Below are 18,399 nucleotides of genomic sequence, written 5' to 3'. Positions count from 1 at the left end.
CCCACCAACAATCAGAGCCATCCCTGAGAGCTGCATAAACAAAGGCCTTCCTGGACAAGGAAGAACCCACCCAGAATCCTCTGCTCTATAGTCCTCCCCAAGAACACAGGCTGAGAAGAGACCTGCAGACAAAACAGCACACACACACAATACAGCCAGGACCATCAGTGGACAAAGACTATTTCTATTCAGCTCCATGACAATAGAAAGCAACTGGAAGACCATCCATTGAATCTATTAGTAAACAATCCGCAACGCAAAGCCACTCTTCCCAAGAATTAGAGAAGTGCCGTGTCCCTCATGTAGCTTCAGCTAACCATTATCAAGTGTTATATACCACCACCGTACCCTTTACACGAATAGAACCCTTTCTAAATCTAAGAGTGTCCAAATCAATGGTATATCTAGCTTGAGTGTAAATCTGTAGAGACCTTGATCAGCATGATCACTTTTTGTATAAAACGGTATTGCTCTCATGGGCTATTGTTGACATGAATCATGCTTCAGATGAAGTTATCAAAACACCTAATGACTGACGATGGGTGAAACTGAACTGCAATGAATGAAATGGAGGCATATAAAGACTGAGAATATATTATGCTTTTAGGCTACATCATGGGTCATAGATCTGTCTCTTGGTCAACACCGCATGTATGATGTCATAGCCCACTGAGGAGCAATGAGAGTCGCTACACCTTGGTAGGCATCGGTAGCTAAAATAGCAATGCTGTTGAATTAGCTTTGTATTTAGCCTTATGTGAGATACTCTACCGGAAATACCAGGCCTCTCATGCTTTTTTGTTTGTTTTTTTACTTCAGGCTACTCAACAACAAAATCGCATGTTATTCCAAGCATCAGCTTCGAATGTAAGGCATGCGACATAGACAAACTTGCGACGTTGTGGTCTGGTGAGCCGAAACTAGTCGGCTGTCTCTAGACTACAAAAATTATATATTCCTGGTCCTTGACCAATCATATCAGTGTAGAATCGGGTTCTTAATCAACTGCCTAGTAATTAAATGCAACTTCCGCAGTGCTACAATTCGGTGTAGCCTACAAGACGGGGCGTCACCCTTGTCTGTGTGGTCTTCAAGCTACAGCCACTATTGCAGCGCTCATCGAATAGCCTGGCCATACAAAATGGCAACAGTTTAATACTTGAATTTCTTGACAATGCCAATGAAAATATCAGGGGGTTCATTTTCTAGTATGCCTTCCTTGGTTTAGCTTAGCCTATATATCAGCAGCAGATGACCCCCTGTCCGTAAAGTTTATGGGCTGACCAGGGGATTTAGCCTACGAACTAAATTCCTATATTTGAGAAAATAATATACACAAACTGATTCAATAGGCCTACCAATATTCCTATGGTTTGGGTCAATGATCACGCGAATAGCAGTTTGTCTGCCAAAACGTCAGGCTACACCTCCCAATGTTGTGCTTGCCAACGAGATTCAGCCTGATGTACGTGTGAATGTCCTAAAAAAAATAAAAAGGTGCGCCGCAGCAGTGGCGGTGTGAACGAGCTCGAGCTGTAAAAACACTACTTTTGGTCCCCTGTATGGGTTCCCTGGACCAAGCACACAAAATAACAATGAGCGACAGTTCAAATAGCTTATATGTGTGTAATAGATGAAAAACGTGCACGCAATACTTACAACAAGCAGAGCTCTACCCAATAATCAGGAGCGTGACTTGGTCTACTGGAAACAATGTTTCAACTCAGTAGCTTCTGAGTGTTCCAAGAATAGAAATACAAATGGTAGGCCCGTTTTCTCAACGAATGTCTCACAACAGTGTTCGACAACATAAATATGTTATTATTCCAGAACTCATACTTTTCAGCCCAATTTTTACAGCATTCGTTCAATGTTGTACGCGAGGTTAAGTCATAGCGCACAATGTGCTTCGAAGACCGAGAGGATGAAGTCAAGTCTGTTGGAGCCCACGCCCAGCCCTGTATGAACCGCCCCGGTGAGCACAGGGGTGTATTCATTCCGCCGATTCTGTAACAAAACGTTTCTTAAACGGAAACAATCAGAACCAAACGGTGAGGGATTTACCTGAAATTGTTAAATAGAAAACTCTCATTTTGCTGTTTGTTTCCGTTCTTAAACGGTTTCCGTAATGAATACACCGCTGTTTAGTTGCCTGTTTTGACCATCGTTATTACATTGGTCGGTAAGGCCTATCTGTAACACTGCAAAATATAAAGCGGCAGTGTGGGCATATCGCAGTACAATTACAAATGCCGGAGTATCTTCACGTGATTTATGCATTTTTATTCTCTAAATTTAGCCTAATCCTAGATAAAGTCAACCTGGGAGTTAAATTAGAAATGTAGATTTGTTTTAATTTTAATATAGGCCTAATGTGTAGACCAAAATGAAACCTCTCCCTCAACAAAACAAAGGAGCTGATCGTGGACTACAAGAGACAACAGAGAGAGCACGCCCTATCCACATCGATGGGGCCGCAGTAGAGAGGGTCAAACGCTTCATGTGCCTCTTCGGCGTGCACATCACCGAGGACATGAAAATGTCCCCCCACACCGAGATCGTTGTGAAGAAGGAGAACTAACGCCTCTTCAACCTCAGAAGGCTGAAGAAATTCGGCTTGGTCCGCAAGAGTCATCGCTACAGTAAGTAGTTGGGGGGTGAGGGCGCCGCGATTTTTTTGGGCAGACTGGGGGGTTGAAAGGTTTTACTTGCGTTGGCTCTGCTATATCGTATGTCAGTCAGCTAATGCATGACAATTAAAGGCCCAGTGCACAACTTTTGTGAAAGAAATACAATGATTTTAAAATGATAATTATTCAGATTTTTCAGGGGGTGTTGCAGCACCCTCAGCTCCCCTACTTCCCGAGGCTATGCTAAGAGCCAATTTATGTTTGATCTGAAAATGTGGTCAGAGGCACCATATGGATGGCGTAACGCAATTGCGGAGCCTCCTGAGGCCAAATTGAGCTCCATACCTCATCACCATGTGCCTCTCACATTTTGTAACAATGAAGAGGGCGCCATAACTCCGCATTGACATGATTGGTTGATGGTAGGTGAGGGTGGAAAGTCCTGTATAAACACAAACTAATTTCCTTGACAAATTCCTTCACAACAGCTCTGAGCTGCTCAGCGAAGTGCAGTAAGTATGAATGCCCAAAAAGGCTGCATGGCCAATGCAGACATCGGATTGACTATGCAAGGCCTTTAAAAGGCTCTGCAGTGGCTGTACAGTGTTTACTGTGTATGGCCTCTGCAGACATCGGATTGACTATGCAAGGCCTTTAAAAGGCTCTGCAGTGGCTGTACAGTGTTTACTGTGTATGGCCTCTGCAGACATCGGATTGACTATGCAAGGCCTTTAAAAGGCTCTACAGTGGCTGTACAGTGTTTACTGTGTATGGCCTCTGCAGAAGTCAGGACATTCATACTTTTTGCACTTTGCAGAGCAGAGCTGCTATGAAGGAAGTTGTCAAGAACGTGAGTTTGTGTTTATACAGCACCTCCCGCCACCACCAACCAACCAACCAATCATGTCAATGCGAAGCCAGCCCTCCACATTGTTACAAAATTTAGGAGGTGCATGGTGATGCGGTACGGAGTTCAATTTGGATTCCACAAACCTCTAGAGGCTATGCAATTGCGTCTAACCATCTGCACAGTCTCCGGATTGCAAACGGAGCAGGCATAAATTGGCTTAAAGACTCTGCATGGTCAATCTGACATCTGCAGTGCTGTACTGCCACAGCATTTACTGTGATGCGGCCTCCACAGAAGCCAGAGCGTTCAAACTTCTTCGCAAACAGAGTAGAGCTGTTGTCAAGGAAGTAAATTTGTATTTAACAGGACCTTCCACCCTCATCTACCATCAACCAATCATGTCAATCCGGGGCAATACGGAGCCCTCCACATTGTGAAAACATTTTGGATGCACACAGCGATGCGGTACAGAGCTTGAGTTGCCCTTGGCAAGCCTCCGGAGGCTCTGCAAGTGCAAACTCACTTTACGGAGCCTCCGGATCGCATTTCGGAAAGCCTCCGGTAAGTGTAAATCCTCTTTTAGACCAGCGCAAACTTCAACAGCTGCACCATCGTGGTGGTGCAGTCAGTCCAACGCATCGTCGGGCACACTGCCTACCCTCCCAGCCTAGTCTCATAGCCTAGATATAACATAGTAAACGTAAATCCGGGACACTCAAATTAGTATGATACACTATATATACAAAAGTATGTGGACACCCCATCAAATGAGTGGATTTGGCTATTTCAGCCCAAACCGTTGCTGACAGGTGTATAAAATCGACCACACAGCCATGCAATCTCCATAGACAAACATTGGCAGTAGAATGGCCTTACTGAAGAGCTCAGTGACTTTCAATGTCAATGTGGCACTGTCATGAGATGCCACCTTTCCAATAAGTTCATTTGTCAAATTTCTGCCCTGCTTCCCAGTCAACTGTAAGTGCTGTTATTGTGTAGTGGAAATTATCTAGGAGCAACAAAGGCTCAGCTGTGAAGTGGTAGGCCACACAAGCTCATAGAAAGGGACCTCTGAGTGCTGAAGTGTGTAGCGAGTAAAAATCGTCTGTCCTCGGTTGCAACACTCACTACCGAGTTCAAAACTGCCTCTGGAAGCAACATCAGTACAAGAACTGCAAAGCGTTCTAGTGGTGTAGACCTTAGTGCTGCTTTTGATACTCGATCACCATATTCTTTTGGAGAGATTGGAAAACCAAATTGGTCAACACGGACAAGTTCTAGCCTGGTTTAGATCTTAGCTGTCGGGAATATATCAGTTTGTCTCTGTGGATGGTTTGTCTTCTGACAAATCAACTGTACATTTCGGTGTTCCTCAAGGTCCCAGTTTAGGACCACTATTGTTTTCACTGTATAGTCTACCTCTTTGTGATATCATTTGGAAACATAATGTTAACTTTCACTGCTATGCGGACGATACACAGCTGTACATTTCGATGAAACATGGTGAAGCCTCAAAATTGCCCTCCCTGGAAGCCTGTGTTTCAGACATAAAGAAGTGGATAGCGTCAAATGTTTTACTTTTAAACTCGGACAAAACAGAGATGCTAGTTCTAGGTCCCAAGAAACAATGAGATCTTCTGTTGGATCTGACAATTAATCTTGATGGTTGTACAGTCATCTCAAATAAAACTGTGAAGGATCTCGGCGTTACTCTGGACCCTGATCTCTCTTTTGACGAACACATCAAGAATATTTCAAGGACAGCTTTTTTCCATCTTCGTAAACATTGCAAAACTCAGAAACTTTCTGTCCAAAAATGTGAATTTTAAGTATACTCTCTATTTCTCTTCTCAAGGAGGACCTGAGCCCTTGGACCATGCCTCAGGACTACCTGGCCTGATGACTCCTTGCTGTCCCAAGCCCACCTGGTCATGCTGCTGCTCCAGTTTCAACTGTTCTGCCTAAGGCTATGGAACCCTGACCTGTTCACTGGATGTGCTACCTTGTCCCGGACCTGCTGTTTTGGACCCTCTCTCTACCGCACCTGCTGTCTCTGACTTTGAATGATCGGCTATGAAACGCCAACTGACATTTACTCCTGAGGTGCTGACCTGTTGCACCCTCTACAACCACTGATTATTATTATCTGACCCAGCAGGTCATCTATGAACGTTTGAACATCTTGACCATGTTCTGTTATTGCCACGCGGCACAGCCAGAAGAGGACTGGCCACCCCTCAGAGCCTGGTTCCTCTCTAGGTTTGTTCCTATGTTCTGTCCTTTCTAGGGAGTTTTTGCTAGCCACCGTGCTTCTACGTCTGCATTGCTTGCTGTTTGGGGTTTTAGGCTGAGTTTTTGTACAGCTTATGTGAAAAGGGCTTTATAAATAAATTTGACTGAGTTTATATCTCGCCGCCATTGGACTCTGGGGCAGTGGAAACGTGTTCTCATGCTTCATTCAGCCCGACGGACGAATCTGGGTTTAGCAGATGCCAGGAGAACACTATCTGCCCGAAAGGCATAGTCATTTACATTTACATTTAAGTCATTTAGCAGACGCTCTTATCCAGAGCGGTCCAACTGTTAAGTTTGGTGGAGGAGGAATAATGGTCTGGAACTGTTTTTCATGGTTTGGGCTAGGCCCCTTAGTTCCAGTGAAGGGAAATCTTAACGCTACAGCATGCAATGACATTCTAGACGATCCTGTGCTTCCAACTTTGTGGCAACAGTTAGAGGAAGGCCCTTTCCTGTTTTAGGACAAAGCAAGGTCCATCCAGAAATGGTTTGTCGAGATCGGTGTGGAAGAACTTGACTGTCCTGCACAGAGCCCTGACATCCCCGCCGCAATGTTCCAACATCTAGTGGAAAGCCTTCCAAGAAAAGTGGAGGCTATTATAGCAGCAAAGGGGGGACCAACACCATATTAATGCCCATGATTTTGGAATGAGGTGTTTGACTAGCAGGTCTCCAAATACTTTGGTCGTGTAGTGTATATTATGTTTGGTACGGTTACAATAGGCAGAAGGTTACTGAAGAAAAAGTGTTGAGTGTTTGAATTTCATCACGGACAACTTTAGCATTTTAGCAACTTTGCAATTACTTGCTACTTTTTATTTACTTTTCAACTACTTAGCATGTTAGCTATTCCTAACCCTAACCCTTTAATGTAACTCCTAACCCAAATTCCTAGCCTAGCTAACTTTAGCCAGCTAGCTAACGTTAGCATTAGCCACCTAGCCAAAGTTAGCAACAACTAATTGGAATTTGTAACATATCATACGTTTTGCACAAATCGTAACATATTTTTGTGAATTCTTAACATGTCTAATGAAATGGATGATGGACATCCACTAATTAATGCATACCAACGAATCGTAACATATCATATTAAATGGAGTGTCTCAGATTTATGTACAGAACAATACAAAATTATCTGAAACATGGTTGCAGCCGGCCTCCAGGACATCTACAGCACCCGGTGTCACAGGAAGGCCAAGAAGTAGATCATCAAGGACCTCAGCCACCCAAGCCACAGCATGTTCACCCCACTACCATCTGGAAGCGGAATACGGAAGTCCCATAGGGCGGTGCAAAATTAGCCCAGCGTCATCCGGGTTAGGGGAGGGTTTGGCCAGGGGGGCTTTATTTGGCTCATCGCGCTCTAGCGTCTCCTTGTGTAGGGCAGGTTGCCTGCAGGCTGACTTCGGTCGTCAGTTGAATGGTGTTTCCTCTGACATATTGGTGCTTCTGGGTTAAGCGAGCGGGTGTTAAGAAGCACAGCTTGGCGGGTCATGTTTCGGAGGATGCATGACTCGCCGTTCCCAAGCCCATTGTTGAGTTGCAGCGATGAGACAAGATATTAATTGGGGAGAAAAGGGGGTAAAAATTACAACAAAAATGTACACCCAATTTTTTTTACGAGAATAGAGCTAAGCATAAGCAAAATCCTAGAGGAAAATCTTGGTTAATTCTGCTTTCCAACGGACACTGGGAGACAAGTTCACTTTTCAGCAAAAAATAAATACAAACGAGTCCAAATATACACTGGAGTTGCTTACCAAGACGATATTGAATGTTCCTGAGCTAAGTGCCTTCTATGTTTGCTTCGAGGCAGGCAATACTGAACCATGCATGAGAGCTCCAGATGTTCCGGGCGACTGTGCGATCACGCTCCCCATAGCCGAGTGGTTAACACCATTGCGAGCATCCTGACGGGTTGCATCAACACTTGGTATGGCAACCGCTCGGCATTCGACCGCAAGGCGCTGCAGAGGATAGTGCGTACGGCCCTTTACATCACTGTGGCTGAGCTCTCTGCCATCAGGAACGTCTATACCAGGGCTACCCCAAGACTGCTGAGCAGTTCATCAAATGGCTACCTGGACAATTTGCAATTACCCCTTTTTATTTGTATTTTTTCTTATTTGTTTACACTGATTCTCTTGCACAGGCTTGATGTACACTCATTGGACTCTAACCACACACTCACACATATTACACTGATACTCCAACACACAAACACACACATTAACATTCCTTCACAATCTTCACATACGCTGCTGCTACCCTCTGTTTATTATCTATGCATAGTACTTTACCCCTACCTACAATTGAGGTACATATTACCTCAACTACCCTGTACCCCTGTACATTGACTTGGTTCCAGTATCCCTTGTGTATATAGCCTTGTTATTTTTTATTGTATCCTATTTTTCCTTTTGCTTATTTAGCATATTTTTCTTACTTACTTTTTAAAAACTCTGCATTGTTGGTTTAAGGGCTCGTAAGTAAGCATTTCACGGTTGTATTCGGCACATGTGACAAATACAATTTGATTTGAGTGGCCTAGTTACAGTTTTGACTTAAATCGGCTTGAACATCTATTGCAAAAACTTAAATGGCTGTCTAGCAATGATCAACAACCAACATGACAGAGATTGAAGAATTTTAAAAAGAATGATGTGCAAATATTGTACAATCCAGGTGTGCAAAGGTCTTAGAGATTTACCCAGAAAGAATTACAGCTGTAATCGCTGCCAAAGTTGATTATAACTCAGGGGTGTGAATACTAATGTAAATGAGATACTTATTTTATTTTTAATACATTTGCATAAACATATCTAAACTTGTTTTCACTTTGTCATTTTATTTTTTTATTTCACCTTTATTTTACGAGGTAGGCTAGTTGAGAACAAGTTCTCATTTGCAACTGTGACCTGGCCAAGATAAAGCAAAGCAGTGTGACACTGACAACAACACAGAGTTACACATGGAGTAAACAATAAACAAGCCAATAACACAAACAAGTCAATGACACAGTAGAAAATAGTTGAAGTTTAAAGGTGGTGAGGGAAATAAGTCTCCAACTTCAGCGATTTTTGCAATTCGTTCCAGTCACTGGCAGCAGAGAAGTGGAAGGAAAGGCGGCCAAACGAGGTGTTGACTTTGGGGATGATCAGTGAGATATACCTGCTGGAACGTGTGCTACTGTTGGGTGTTGTTATCATGATTATGGTGTATTGTGTGAATTTGTATCTTTAATCCATTTTAAATTCAGACTGGAACAACAAAATGTGGAAGTATGAATACTGCTTTACACATACTGTCTATACACACCATTCATATACATACAGTACATTTTATATTCCAGACTCTGGTTCGGAAGCTAATTCTTGCAATTCTATCCATTTGCCATGGGGTTTTGTACTGTGTTTATATAGGCCTACTTTATTCTCGACACATCTCATTCTAATATTTGTACTACTGTACATTGCACTGTTTATACACACCACATATTTATTTATATACTGGTCTCTTGACATTGCTCACTGTAATAGTCTATACCTACTGCTGTAGCCTACATATAATTCATAATAGGCCTATATGTTGTGTAAATTCATCCTGTGTGTATATATACATATATGGCATACAAATTTAATTTGGAATATGTGTGTAGGCCTACTTTTTTGACAGTTTAATGGAGATACTAACATAAGCATTTAGCTGCACCAACTATAACATATGCTAAACTGCGACCAATAAACTTTGAAACGAACATGTATGGTCATGTATCATCGTTGTGTTGTAATCGATCAATACGATAACATATTGACTACATATCCCAAGGGGCAAAGCCAACTTTATCATCGTATCCAGGAAGTTGGGTGCGTTGTCAAGCAAACTTGTGCGTGTCTTTGTAAATGCTCTGAAGAATGTTCACTTCATAAGGTAAGAAGAAATACGACATTGGATATTTGATCATCACAATGAAGAGTTATTTGTGATTACATTTAGCCTTTTACAGTCATTTGTTATCTGCAGCCATTCAAAACGTCAACAAACTTGTATGCAATTGAGATGTTAGACCGCTTGTTTTCATATCCTAGCTTTAAGTGTGGGATGTCAGCTAGCTAACTAGATAGCTAGGCTAACTAACCAAATATCCAGATAACCAGATTAGTTACTTCTTCTGACAGTGCCTCAGAATGTCTTCTTTAGGAATTGATACAACATACGTTAGATACAGTATGTTAATCAGAAGTTGATAATGACAGCTAGCTAGCCATAAGCCAAATATTCTATGCTTTGAGTTTATAAAGCTAGCTATATTCTTCCATGGTTTTCATTGCAAAAACAGGTGCTACATCATCACCCTGAATTTCCACGTAGGCTACCAACCTTCTGACACAGAGAATCAGGGGCAGACTGGGACCAGAAATTGGCCCTGGCATTTCTATTTTTCCCCCTTGAGGCCCCCACACTGGCCTATTTTTTTTTGTATTTAATTTTTTCCTCCAGGCCCCCATTATTAGCGATCCCTTTGTGCAAAAAAACCCAGGTTAGACAGACCCACTGGGCCAAAACTGGACTGGCCCATCTGGCATTTCATGTAAATGCCAGATGGGCCAGTCTGCCCCTGCACAGAATGTTACCTTTTTCCACTAACCTATTATCATTTGACCACTTCCAGGTGTCTGTGAGTGATGATTTGTTCCCAGGACTCAGCGAGGGTACTGGTGACTGAGCTGAGTGGGTCTGGTCAGATGAACCCAACCCCTGCTGCTTATGAGGACTCTGACATGCAGGTGGAGCTCTACCTCTCTCCAGAAAAGCTGGTGGGGCTCCTATTGGTAAAGGGAGGGGTGTGGCCCTTTTTATAGGCTAATTATAGATGTGGAAGCATGCTTGACTGAATTTAGTGCATCAACACAATTCTATAATTGGGCAATTCCATGCCAGCGTAGCAAAAATATTTTAGGGCTATCTCTGATTCTAACATAAACTTCATTGGGAGGAAGAATATGTTTGACATGCTTTTTACATTTGTATCACAAACCATTTATGAGACAATCATGATGAAAGTGGCCATTTTAGGCCCTTTTAAGACCTATACATGCTTTCTGTAAAAACCTATGATCTGTGAACCCTACATGATACAGACAACATCTTGGTGTCATTTTACTCATATTAGTGTGCACTCAAATATCTAGTATGTCTAGATTCTGAAATACATTTTTCACATTAATTTATTCCATATACAAAATTATAATATGAATATGAATATCTCAAAAGTACCCTTTTTGAATTGGCAATTTTTTGACAGAATGTTTTGAACAATATACTTTTCAAACACGTACAATTTCCAGAGTGAGCTCTCTGGTACTTTTAATGAAATTACCCATTTTATACATAGAAATTGACACTATAGATCATTAACCCAATCACAGCCTTCCTTTAGGTTTGCATATGCAGCAAATCACCAGCAGAGGTAGTTCCCTTTGAAACAATTTTCCCATTCACTGTGTTGGTGGTGCTCATAACATTTATCATAACTTCAGAATTAGCAGAGAGCCCACTCTGGACATTTTATGTTATCGTAGTGTATAGGCCTATTATTCCAAACAATATGTTTTAAAATGAACCAAATCAAAAAGGGTATTTAGATTTTTAAAGTTGAATAAATTAATGTGAATATTTCGATTTCAGAATCTATACATACTCCATATGCTAGAGCACATTATAAGGAGTATAATGACACCAATATGTTGTCTGTATCATGTACAGTTCATGGACCATAAGGTCTTATAGGAGTCATGTATAAAGTACAGTACCTTCAGAAAGTATTCATACCTCTTGACTTATTCCACATTTTGTTGTATTACAGCCTAAATTCAAAATTGATTAAATCTTTTTTCCCCCCACACCCATATACACATACTGTAATACCCCATAATGACAAAGTGAACACCTTTTTTAGAAATTTTAGCAAATTTATTAACAAATTAAATACAGAAATACTGATTTACAGAAGTAGTCACACCCCTGAGTCAATACTTTGTAGAAGCACCTTTGGCGACGATGACAGCTGTGAGTCTTTCTGGGTAACATTTTAGTCATTTAGCAGACACTCTTATCCAGAGAAACTTACAGTAATGAGTACATACATTTTTCATTCTCTAAGACCTTTCCACACCTGGATTGTGCAACCTTTTCTCATTATACTTTTCAGAATCTTTCAAGCTCTGTCAAATTGGTTGTTGATTATTAATAGACAGCCATTTTCAGATCTTGCCATACGTTTTTAAAACTGTAACTCGGCCATTCACTGTCTTCTTGGTAAGCAACTCCAGTGTAGATTTGGCCTTGTGTTTTAGGTTATTGTCCTGCTGAAAAGTGAATTAATCTCGGTGTCTAGCAGAAAGCAGACTGAACCAGGTTTTTCTCTAGGATTTTGCCATGCCATTTGATTTTTTTATCCTGAAAAACTGCCCAGTGCTTAACGATTACAAGCATACCAATAACATGATGCAGCCACCACTGTGCTTGAAAATATGGAGAGTGGTACTTCGAACTGTGTTGTATTGGATTTGCCCCAAACATAACACTTTGTATTCAGGACAAAGAGTTAACAATCTGCCACATTTTTTGCAGAATTACTTTAGTGCCTTGTTGCAAACAGTATGCATGTTTTGGAATATTTTTTTTATAGGCTTCCTTCTTTTCACTCTGTCAATTAGGTTAGTGTTGTGGAGTAAATACAATGTTGTTGATCCATCCTCAGTGTTCTCCTATCACAGCCATTAAACTCTGTAACTGTTTTAAAGTCATCATTGGCCTCATGGTGAAATCTCTGAGTGGTTTCCTTCCTTTCTGGCAACTGAGTTAGGAAGGACGCCTGTATCTTTGTAGTGACTGGGTGTATTGATACACCATCCAAAGTGTATTAATAACTTCACCTTGTTCAAAAGGATATTCAATGTTTTCTTTTTTTTGTTTTGTTACCCATCTACCAATAGGTGCCCTTCGCGAGGCATTACAAAACCTCCCTGGTCTTTGTGGTTGAATCTGTTTGAAATTCACTGCTCGTCTGTGGGACCTTACAGATAATTGTGTGGGTACAGAGACGAGGTAGTCATTCAAAAATCAGGTTAAATACTATTATTGTACACAGAGTCCATGCAACTTATGTGACTTGTTTAGTAAATGTTTACTCCTCAACTTATTTAGGCTTTCCATAACAAAGGGGTTGAATACTTATTGACTCAACACATTTCAGCTTTTAATTTGTAAACATTTCAAAAACCATAATTACACTTTTATATTATGGGGTATTGTGTGTGTGTGTGTGTGTGTGTGTGTGTGTGTGTGTGTGTGTGTGTGTGTAGGCCAGTGACAAATGGATCTAAATGTAATCTATTTTAAATTCAGTCTGTAACACAACAAAATGTGGAAAAAGTTAAAGGGTGTGAATTAGAGGTCGACCGATTATGATTTTCCAACGCCGATACCGATTATTGGAGGACCAAAAAAAGACGATACCGATTATATAAAAATATATATATATATATTTTTAGTAACAACAATACTGAATGAACACTTTATTTTAACTAAATATAATACATCAATAAAATCAATTTAGTCTCACATAAATAATGAAACATGTTCAATTTGGTTTATATAATGCAAAAACAAAGTGTAAAAGTGCAATATTTGCCATGTTAAAAATCTAACGTTTAAGTTCCTTGCTCAGAACATGAGAACATATGAAAGCTGGTGGTTCCTTTTAACATGAGTCTAAAATATTCCCAGGTAAGAAGTTTTAGGTTGTAGTTATTATAGGACTATTTCTCTCTATACCATTTGTATTTCATATACCTTTGACTATTGGATGTTCTTATAGGCACTATAGTATTGCCAGCCTAATCTCGGGAGTTGATAGGCTTGAAGTCATAAACAGCGCAATGCTTGAAGAGCTGCTGGCAAATGTAGGAAAGTGCTGTTTGAATGAATGCTTACAAGGCTGCCTCCTACCATCGCTCAGTTAAACTGCTCTATAAAATATCAAATCATAGACTTAATTTTAATATAATAACACACAGGAATACGAGCCTTAGGTCATTAATACGGTCAAATTCGGATTATTTCGAACAACAAACAAAACGTTTATTCTTTCAGTGAAATACGGAACCGTTCCGTATTTTATCTAACGGGTGGCATCCCTATGTCTAAATATTGCTGTTACATTGCACAACCTTCAAAGTTATGTCATAATTATGTACAATTCCAGCAAATTAATTACGGTCTTTGTTTGGAAGAAATGGTCTTCACATAGTTCGCAACGAGCCAGGCAGCCCAAACTGCTGCATATACCCTGACTCCTCTTGCACAGAACGCAAGAGAAGTGACACAATTTCCCTAGTTAAAATAAATTCATGTTAGCAGGCAATATTAACTTAATATGCAGGTTTAAAAATATATACTTGTGTATTGATTTTAAGAAAGGCATTGATGTTTATGGTTAGGTACACAATGGTGCAACGACAGTGCTTTTTTCGCGAATGCGCTTGTTAAATCATCACCCATTTGGCGAAGTAGGCTGTTATTTGATGATAAATTAACAGGCACCGCAATGATTATATGCAACGCAGGACAATCTAGATAAACTAGTAATATCATCAACCATGTGTAGTTAACTAGTGATTATGTTAAGATTGTTAAGATTGTTTTTATAAGATAAGTTTATTGCTAGCTAGCTCCTTGCTGCACTCGCATAACAGGTCATCAGCCTGCCACGCAATATCCTCGGAGTGCAATGTAATCGACCATAATTGGTGTCCAAAAATGCCGATTACCGATTGTTATGAAAACTTGAAATTGGCCCTAATTAATCGGCCATTCCGATTAATCGGTCGACCTTTAGTGTGAATACTTTCTGAAGGCGCTGTAGGTCTAAAATTTCCACTATCATAAAAAATTAATTATTAAAAAACGTTTGATACAAATGTAAAAAGCATGTCAAACATCCTACCAGAACAATCTGAGATACCAAAAATATATTTTTAGCCTACGCTGGCATGGAATCGCCCAATTGTATTCGGCAGAAAACCTATTGGTTGCGAAATGGGCTGCATTGCTGACATTGCATTGCCGACATTCCATTTTTGGGTTCCTTACCCGTATGAAGACAGAAAGCTATATACAGTCGTGGCCAAAAGTTTTGAGAATGACACAAATCTAAATTTTCACAAAGTCTGCTGCCTCAGTGTCTTTAGATATTGTTTGTCAGATGTTACTATGGAATACAGAAGTATAATTACAAGCATTTCATAAGTGTCAAAGGCTTTTATTGACAATTACATGAAGTTGATGCAAAGAGTCAATATTTGCAGTGTTCACCCTTCTTTTTCAAGACCTCTGCAATCCACCCTGACATGCTGTCAATTAACTTCTGGGCCACATCCTGACTGATGGCAGCCTATTCTTGCATAATCAATGTTTGGAGTTTGTCAGAATTTGTGGGTTTTTGTTTGTCCACCCGCCTCTTGAGGATTGACCTGAAGTTCTCAATGGGATTAAGGTCTGGGGAGTTTCCTGGCCATGATCTTAATGTTTTGTTCCCCGAGCCATAAGGAAAAAGGGATAATTAAGTGGTAAGGTGCTCCATCATGCTGGAAAATGCATTGTTCGTCACCAAACTGTTCCTGGATGGTTGGGAGAAGTTGCTCTCGGAGGATGTATTGGTACCATTCTTTATTCATGGCTGTGTTCTTAGGCAAAATTGTGAGTGAGCCCACTCCCTTGGCTGAGAAGCAACCCCACACATGAATGGTCTCAGGATGCTTTACTGTTGGCATGACACAGGACTGATGGTAGCGCTCACCTGTCTTCTCCGGACAAGCTTTTTTCCAGATGCCCCAAACAATTGGAAAGGGGATTCATCAGAGAAAATGACTTTACCCCAGTCCTCAGCAGTCCAATTCCTGTACCTTTTGCAGAATATCAGTCCGTCCCTGATGTATTTCCTGGAGAGAAGTGGCTTCTTTGCTGCCCTTCTTGACACCAGGCCTTCCTCCAAAAGTCTTCGCCTCACTGTGCGTACAGATGCACTCACACCTGCCTGCTGCCATTCCCGAGCAAGCTCTGTGCTGGTGGTGCCCCGAAGCCGCAGCTGAATCAACTTTAGGAGACGGTCCTGGCGCTTGCTGGACTTTCTTGGGCACCCTGAAACCTTCTTCACAACAATTGAACCGCTCTCCTTGAAGTTCTTGATGATCTGATAAATGGTTGATTTAGGTGCAATCTTACTGGCATCAATATCCTTGCCTGTGAAACCCTTTTTGTGCAAAGCAATGATGACAGCACGTGTTTCCTTGCAGGTAACCATGGTTGACAGAGGAAGAACAATGATTCCAAGCACCACCCTCCTTTTGACGCTTCCAGTCTGTTATTCGAACTCAATCAGCATGACAGAGTAATCTCCAGCCTTGATCTTGTCAACGATCACACCTGTGTTAACGAGAGAATCACTGACATGATGTCAGCTGGTCCTTTTGTGGCAGGGCTGAAATGCAGTGGAAATGTTTTTTTGGGGATTCAGTTCATTTACATGGCTAAGAGGGACTATGCAATTGATTGCATTTCATCTGATCACTCTTCATAACATTGTGGAGTATATGCAAATTGCCATCATACAAACTGAGGCAGCAGACTTTGAATATTAATATTTGTGTCATTCTCAACTTTTGTCCACGCCTGTACATTCCTATATTCCTATGCATTTAAAAGATGCTTGAATGAACAGACACGTGACTAAGCGAATGAGCTATGACTCCGACGTGACACTGTTCTGACAGCTATTAACATGCTCCATTATCTTGATTGCTGAGTGGACATATGGGGGGACATTCATAAGTCTCACTTGCATCAGAGGTTGATGAATGGCACACTGGAGAATCTTTCCTTGCAGGGTTACTTTTAAACAGAGTTTGTTGGTTAGCATTTTATCAAAACAAACACTGTGCAAACGAACACTCTTCTCCCTCTCTTTCAGCGTCACTTTTGAAATTATTTGATGGGCTAGTTTATACTATAAATTAAGCTGTGGTGCTGTTGCCTGGTGGGAATGCTGTTAGCCTTGTCAGCGAGATTGGTCTCTGGGAGGGAGGAGACATAGGTGTGCCTACTGAGATGTGGCCATTAAAGCTATTGGGGAGGTTTTGATTTATCTCTGGTGTCTGTGCACCGTTCTGATTACGCTGAGCCAAAAGGCATGGTGTGCAAACACTCCCATCCATAATCATCTGTGGTGTTAACCTAGAACCTGGCTACCTCCTCCAGCGACAGACAGACAGACAATAGACACAGTCATGAGTAGAATTTAGAATGTTGTCGACGCCTGTGGAAGTTAAGCTTTCACTGGTTTCTTTTTCTCCAAAAGCAAGAGTAGTTACTGCACAACACTCCCACTGGGCACACACTGGTCGACTCAATGTTGTTTCAACCTCGTATGTCAACCTATTGTGACGTGGAATCTATGTGGAAAACACATTTGGATTTGCAAAAAGTCAGCAAGTACTGTTTACATCTCATTTCAACCAGCGTTATAAACATTTAAATTAGGTAAAACTTCAACTTATATACAATGACTTAAACTGACTTACAGATTTGTTACATTAACATAATTTCAGCATAATTATCAGAAATATGTACACTACCGTTCAAAAGTTTGGGGTCACTTACAAATGTCCTTGTTTTTGAAAGAAATGCAACTTCATTAAATAGTACACGCAGTCTCAATGCCAACAGTGAAGAGGCGACTCCGGGATGCTGGCCTTCTAGGCAGAGTTCCTCTGTCCAGTGTCTGTGTTCTTTTGCCCATTTGAATCTATTATTTTTATTGACAGTCTGAGTCTGAGCTTTTTCTTTGCAACTCGGCCAAGAAGGCCAGCATCCCGGAGTCGCCTCTTCACTGTTGGCGTTGAGACTGGTGTTTTGTGGGTACTATTTAATGAAGCTGCCAGTTGAGGACTTGTGAGGCGTCTGTTTCTCAAACTAGATACTCTAATTTACTTCTCCTCTTGCTCAGTTGTGCACCGGGGCCTCCCACTCTTTCTATTCTGGTCAGGGCCAGTTTGCGCTGTTCTGTGAAGGGAGTAGTACACAACGTTGTACGAGATCTTTTAGTTACTTGGCAATTTCTCGCATGGAAAAGCCTTCATTTCTCAGAACAAGAATAGACTGACGAGTTTCAGAAGAAAGTTCTTTGTTTCCTGTAATCAAACCCACAAATGCTGATGCTCCAGATACTCAACTAGTCTAAAGAAGGCCAATTTTATTGCTTCTTTAATCAGAACAACAGTTTAAAGCTGTGCTAACATAATTGCTAATGATCAATTATCCTTTTAAAATGATAAACTTGGATTAGCTAACAACCATCACAACCACCATTGGAACACAGGAGTGATGGTTGCTGATAATGGAACTCTGTACGCCTATGTAGATATTCAATTCAAAATCAGCCGCTTCCAGATTCAATAGTCATTTACAACATTAACAATGTCTACACTGTATTTCTAATCAATTTTATGTTATTTTAATGGACAGAAAGTGTTTTTCTTTCAAAAACGAGGACATTTCTAA

The 18,399-nt window shown here is 41.0% G+C and overlaps 2 protein-coding genes and 1 long non-coding RNA gene across 5 annotated transcripts in view; 2 read left to right on the top strand and 1 right to left on the bottom strand.

The window, feature by feature from the left end:
• The window catches only part of LOC115134169 (GTPase HRas), a 32,408-nt gene extending 30,467 nt beyond the window's left edge, over positions 1–1,941 (bottom strand). The window contains exon 1 of the mRNA XM_029667871.2: positions 1,660–1,941. The gene's annotated coding sequence lies outside the window, so the exon portion shown is untranslated. The remainder of the gene's footprint in view (positions 1–1,659) is intronic.
• Positions 1,942–2,162: 221 nt separating this feature from the next.
• LOC135573371 (uncharacterized) lies at positions 2,163–9,535 on the top strand. Its single transcript, XR_010464701.1, has 2 exons — positions 2,163–2,642; positions 5,336–9,535. It is a non-coding gene; the product is annotated as an uncharacterized LOC135573371 (long non-coding RNA).
• Positions 9,536–9,644: 109 nt separating this feature from the next.
• LOC115134166 (leucine-rich repeat-containing protein 56) overlaps positions 9,645–18,399 on the top strand; it is a 35,834-nt gene continuing 27,079 nt past the window's right edge. Inside the window, exons 1-2 of one of the 3 annotated variants that reach the window (XM_065022472.1) lie at positions 9,645–9,708; positions 10,451–10,565. In XM_065022472.1, coding sequence (XP_064878544.1) covers positions 10,464–10,565 — 102 coding nt within the window. In that variant the 5' untranslated portion in view covers positions 9,645–9,708; positions 10,451–10,463. Of the gene's footprint in view, positions 9,709–10,450; positions 10,611–18,399 lie in introns of all 3 variants that reach the window. The other 2 variants (XM_029667868.2, XM_029667866.2) reach the window with 2 other exon arrangements.

This window comes from Oncorhynchus nerka, linkage group LG9a (genome assembly GCF_034236695.1).
Source record: "Oncorhynchus nerka isolate Pitt River linkage group LG9a, Oner_Uvic_2.0, whole genome shotgun sequence".
NCBI classification, from domain to species: Eukaryota; Metazoa; Chordata; class Actinopteri; order Salmoniformes; family Salmonidae; genus Oncorhynchus; species Oncorhynchus nerka.
The sequence above is the reverse complement of the archived record's forward strand: the minus strand, read 5'-3'. Positions and strand labels throughout refer to the sequence as shown.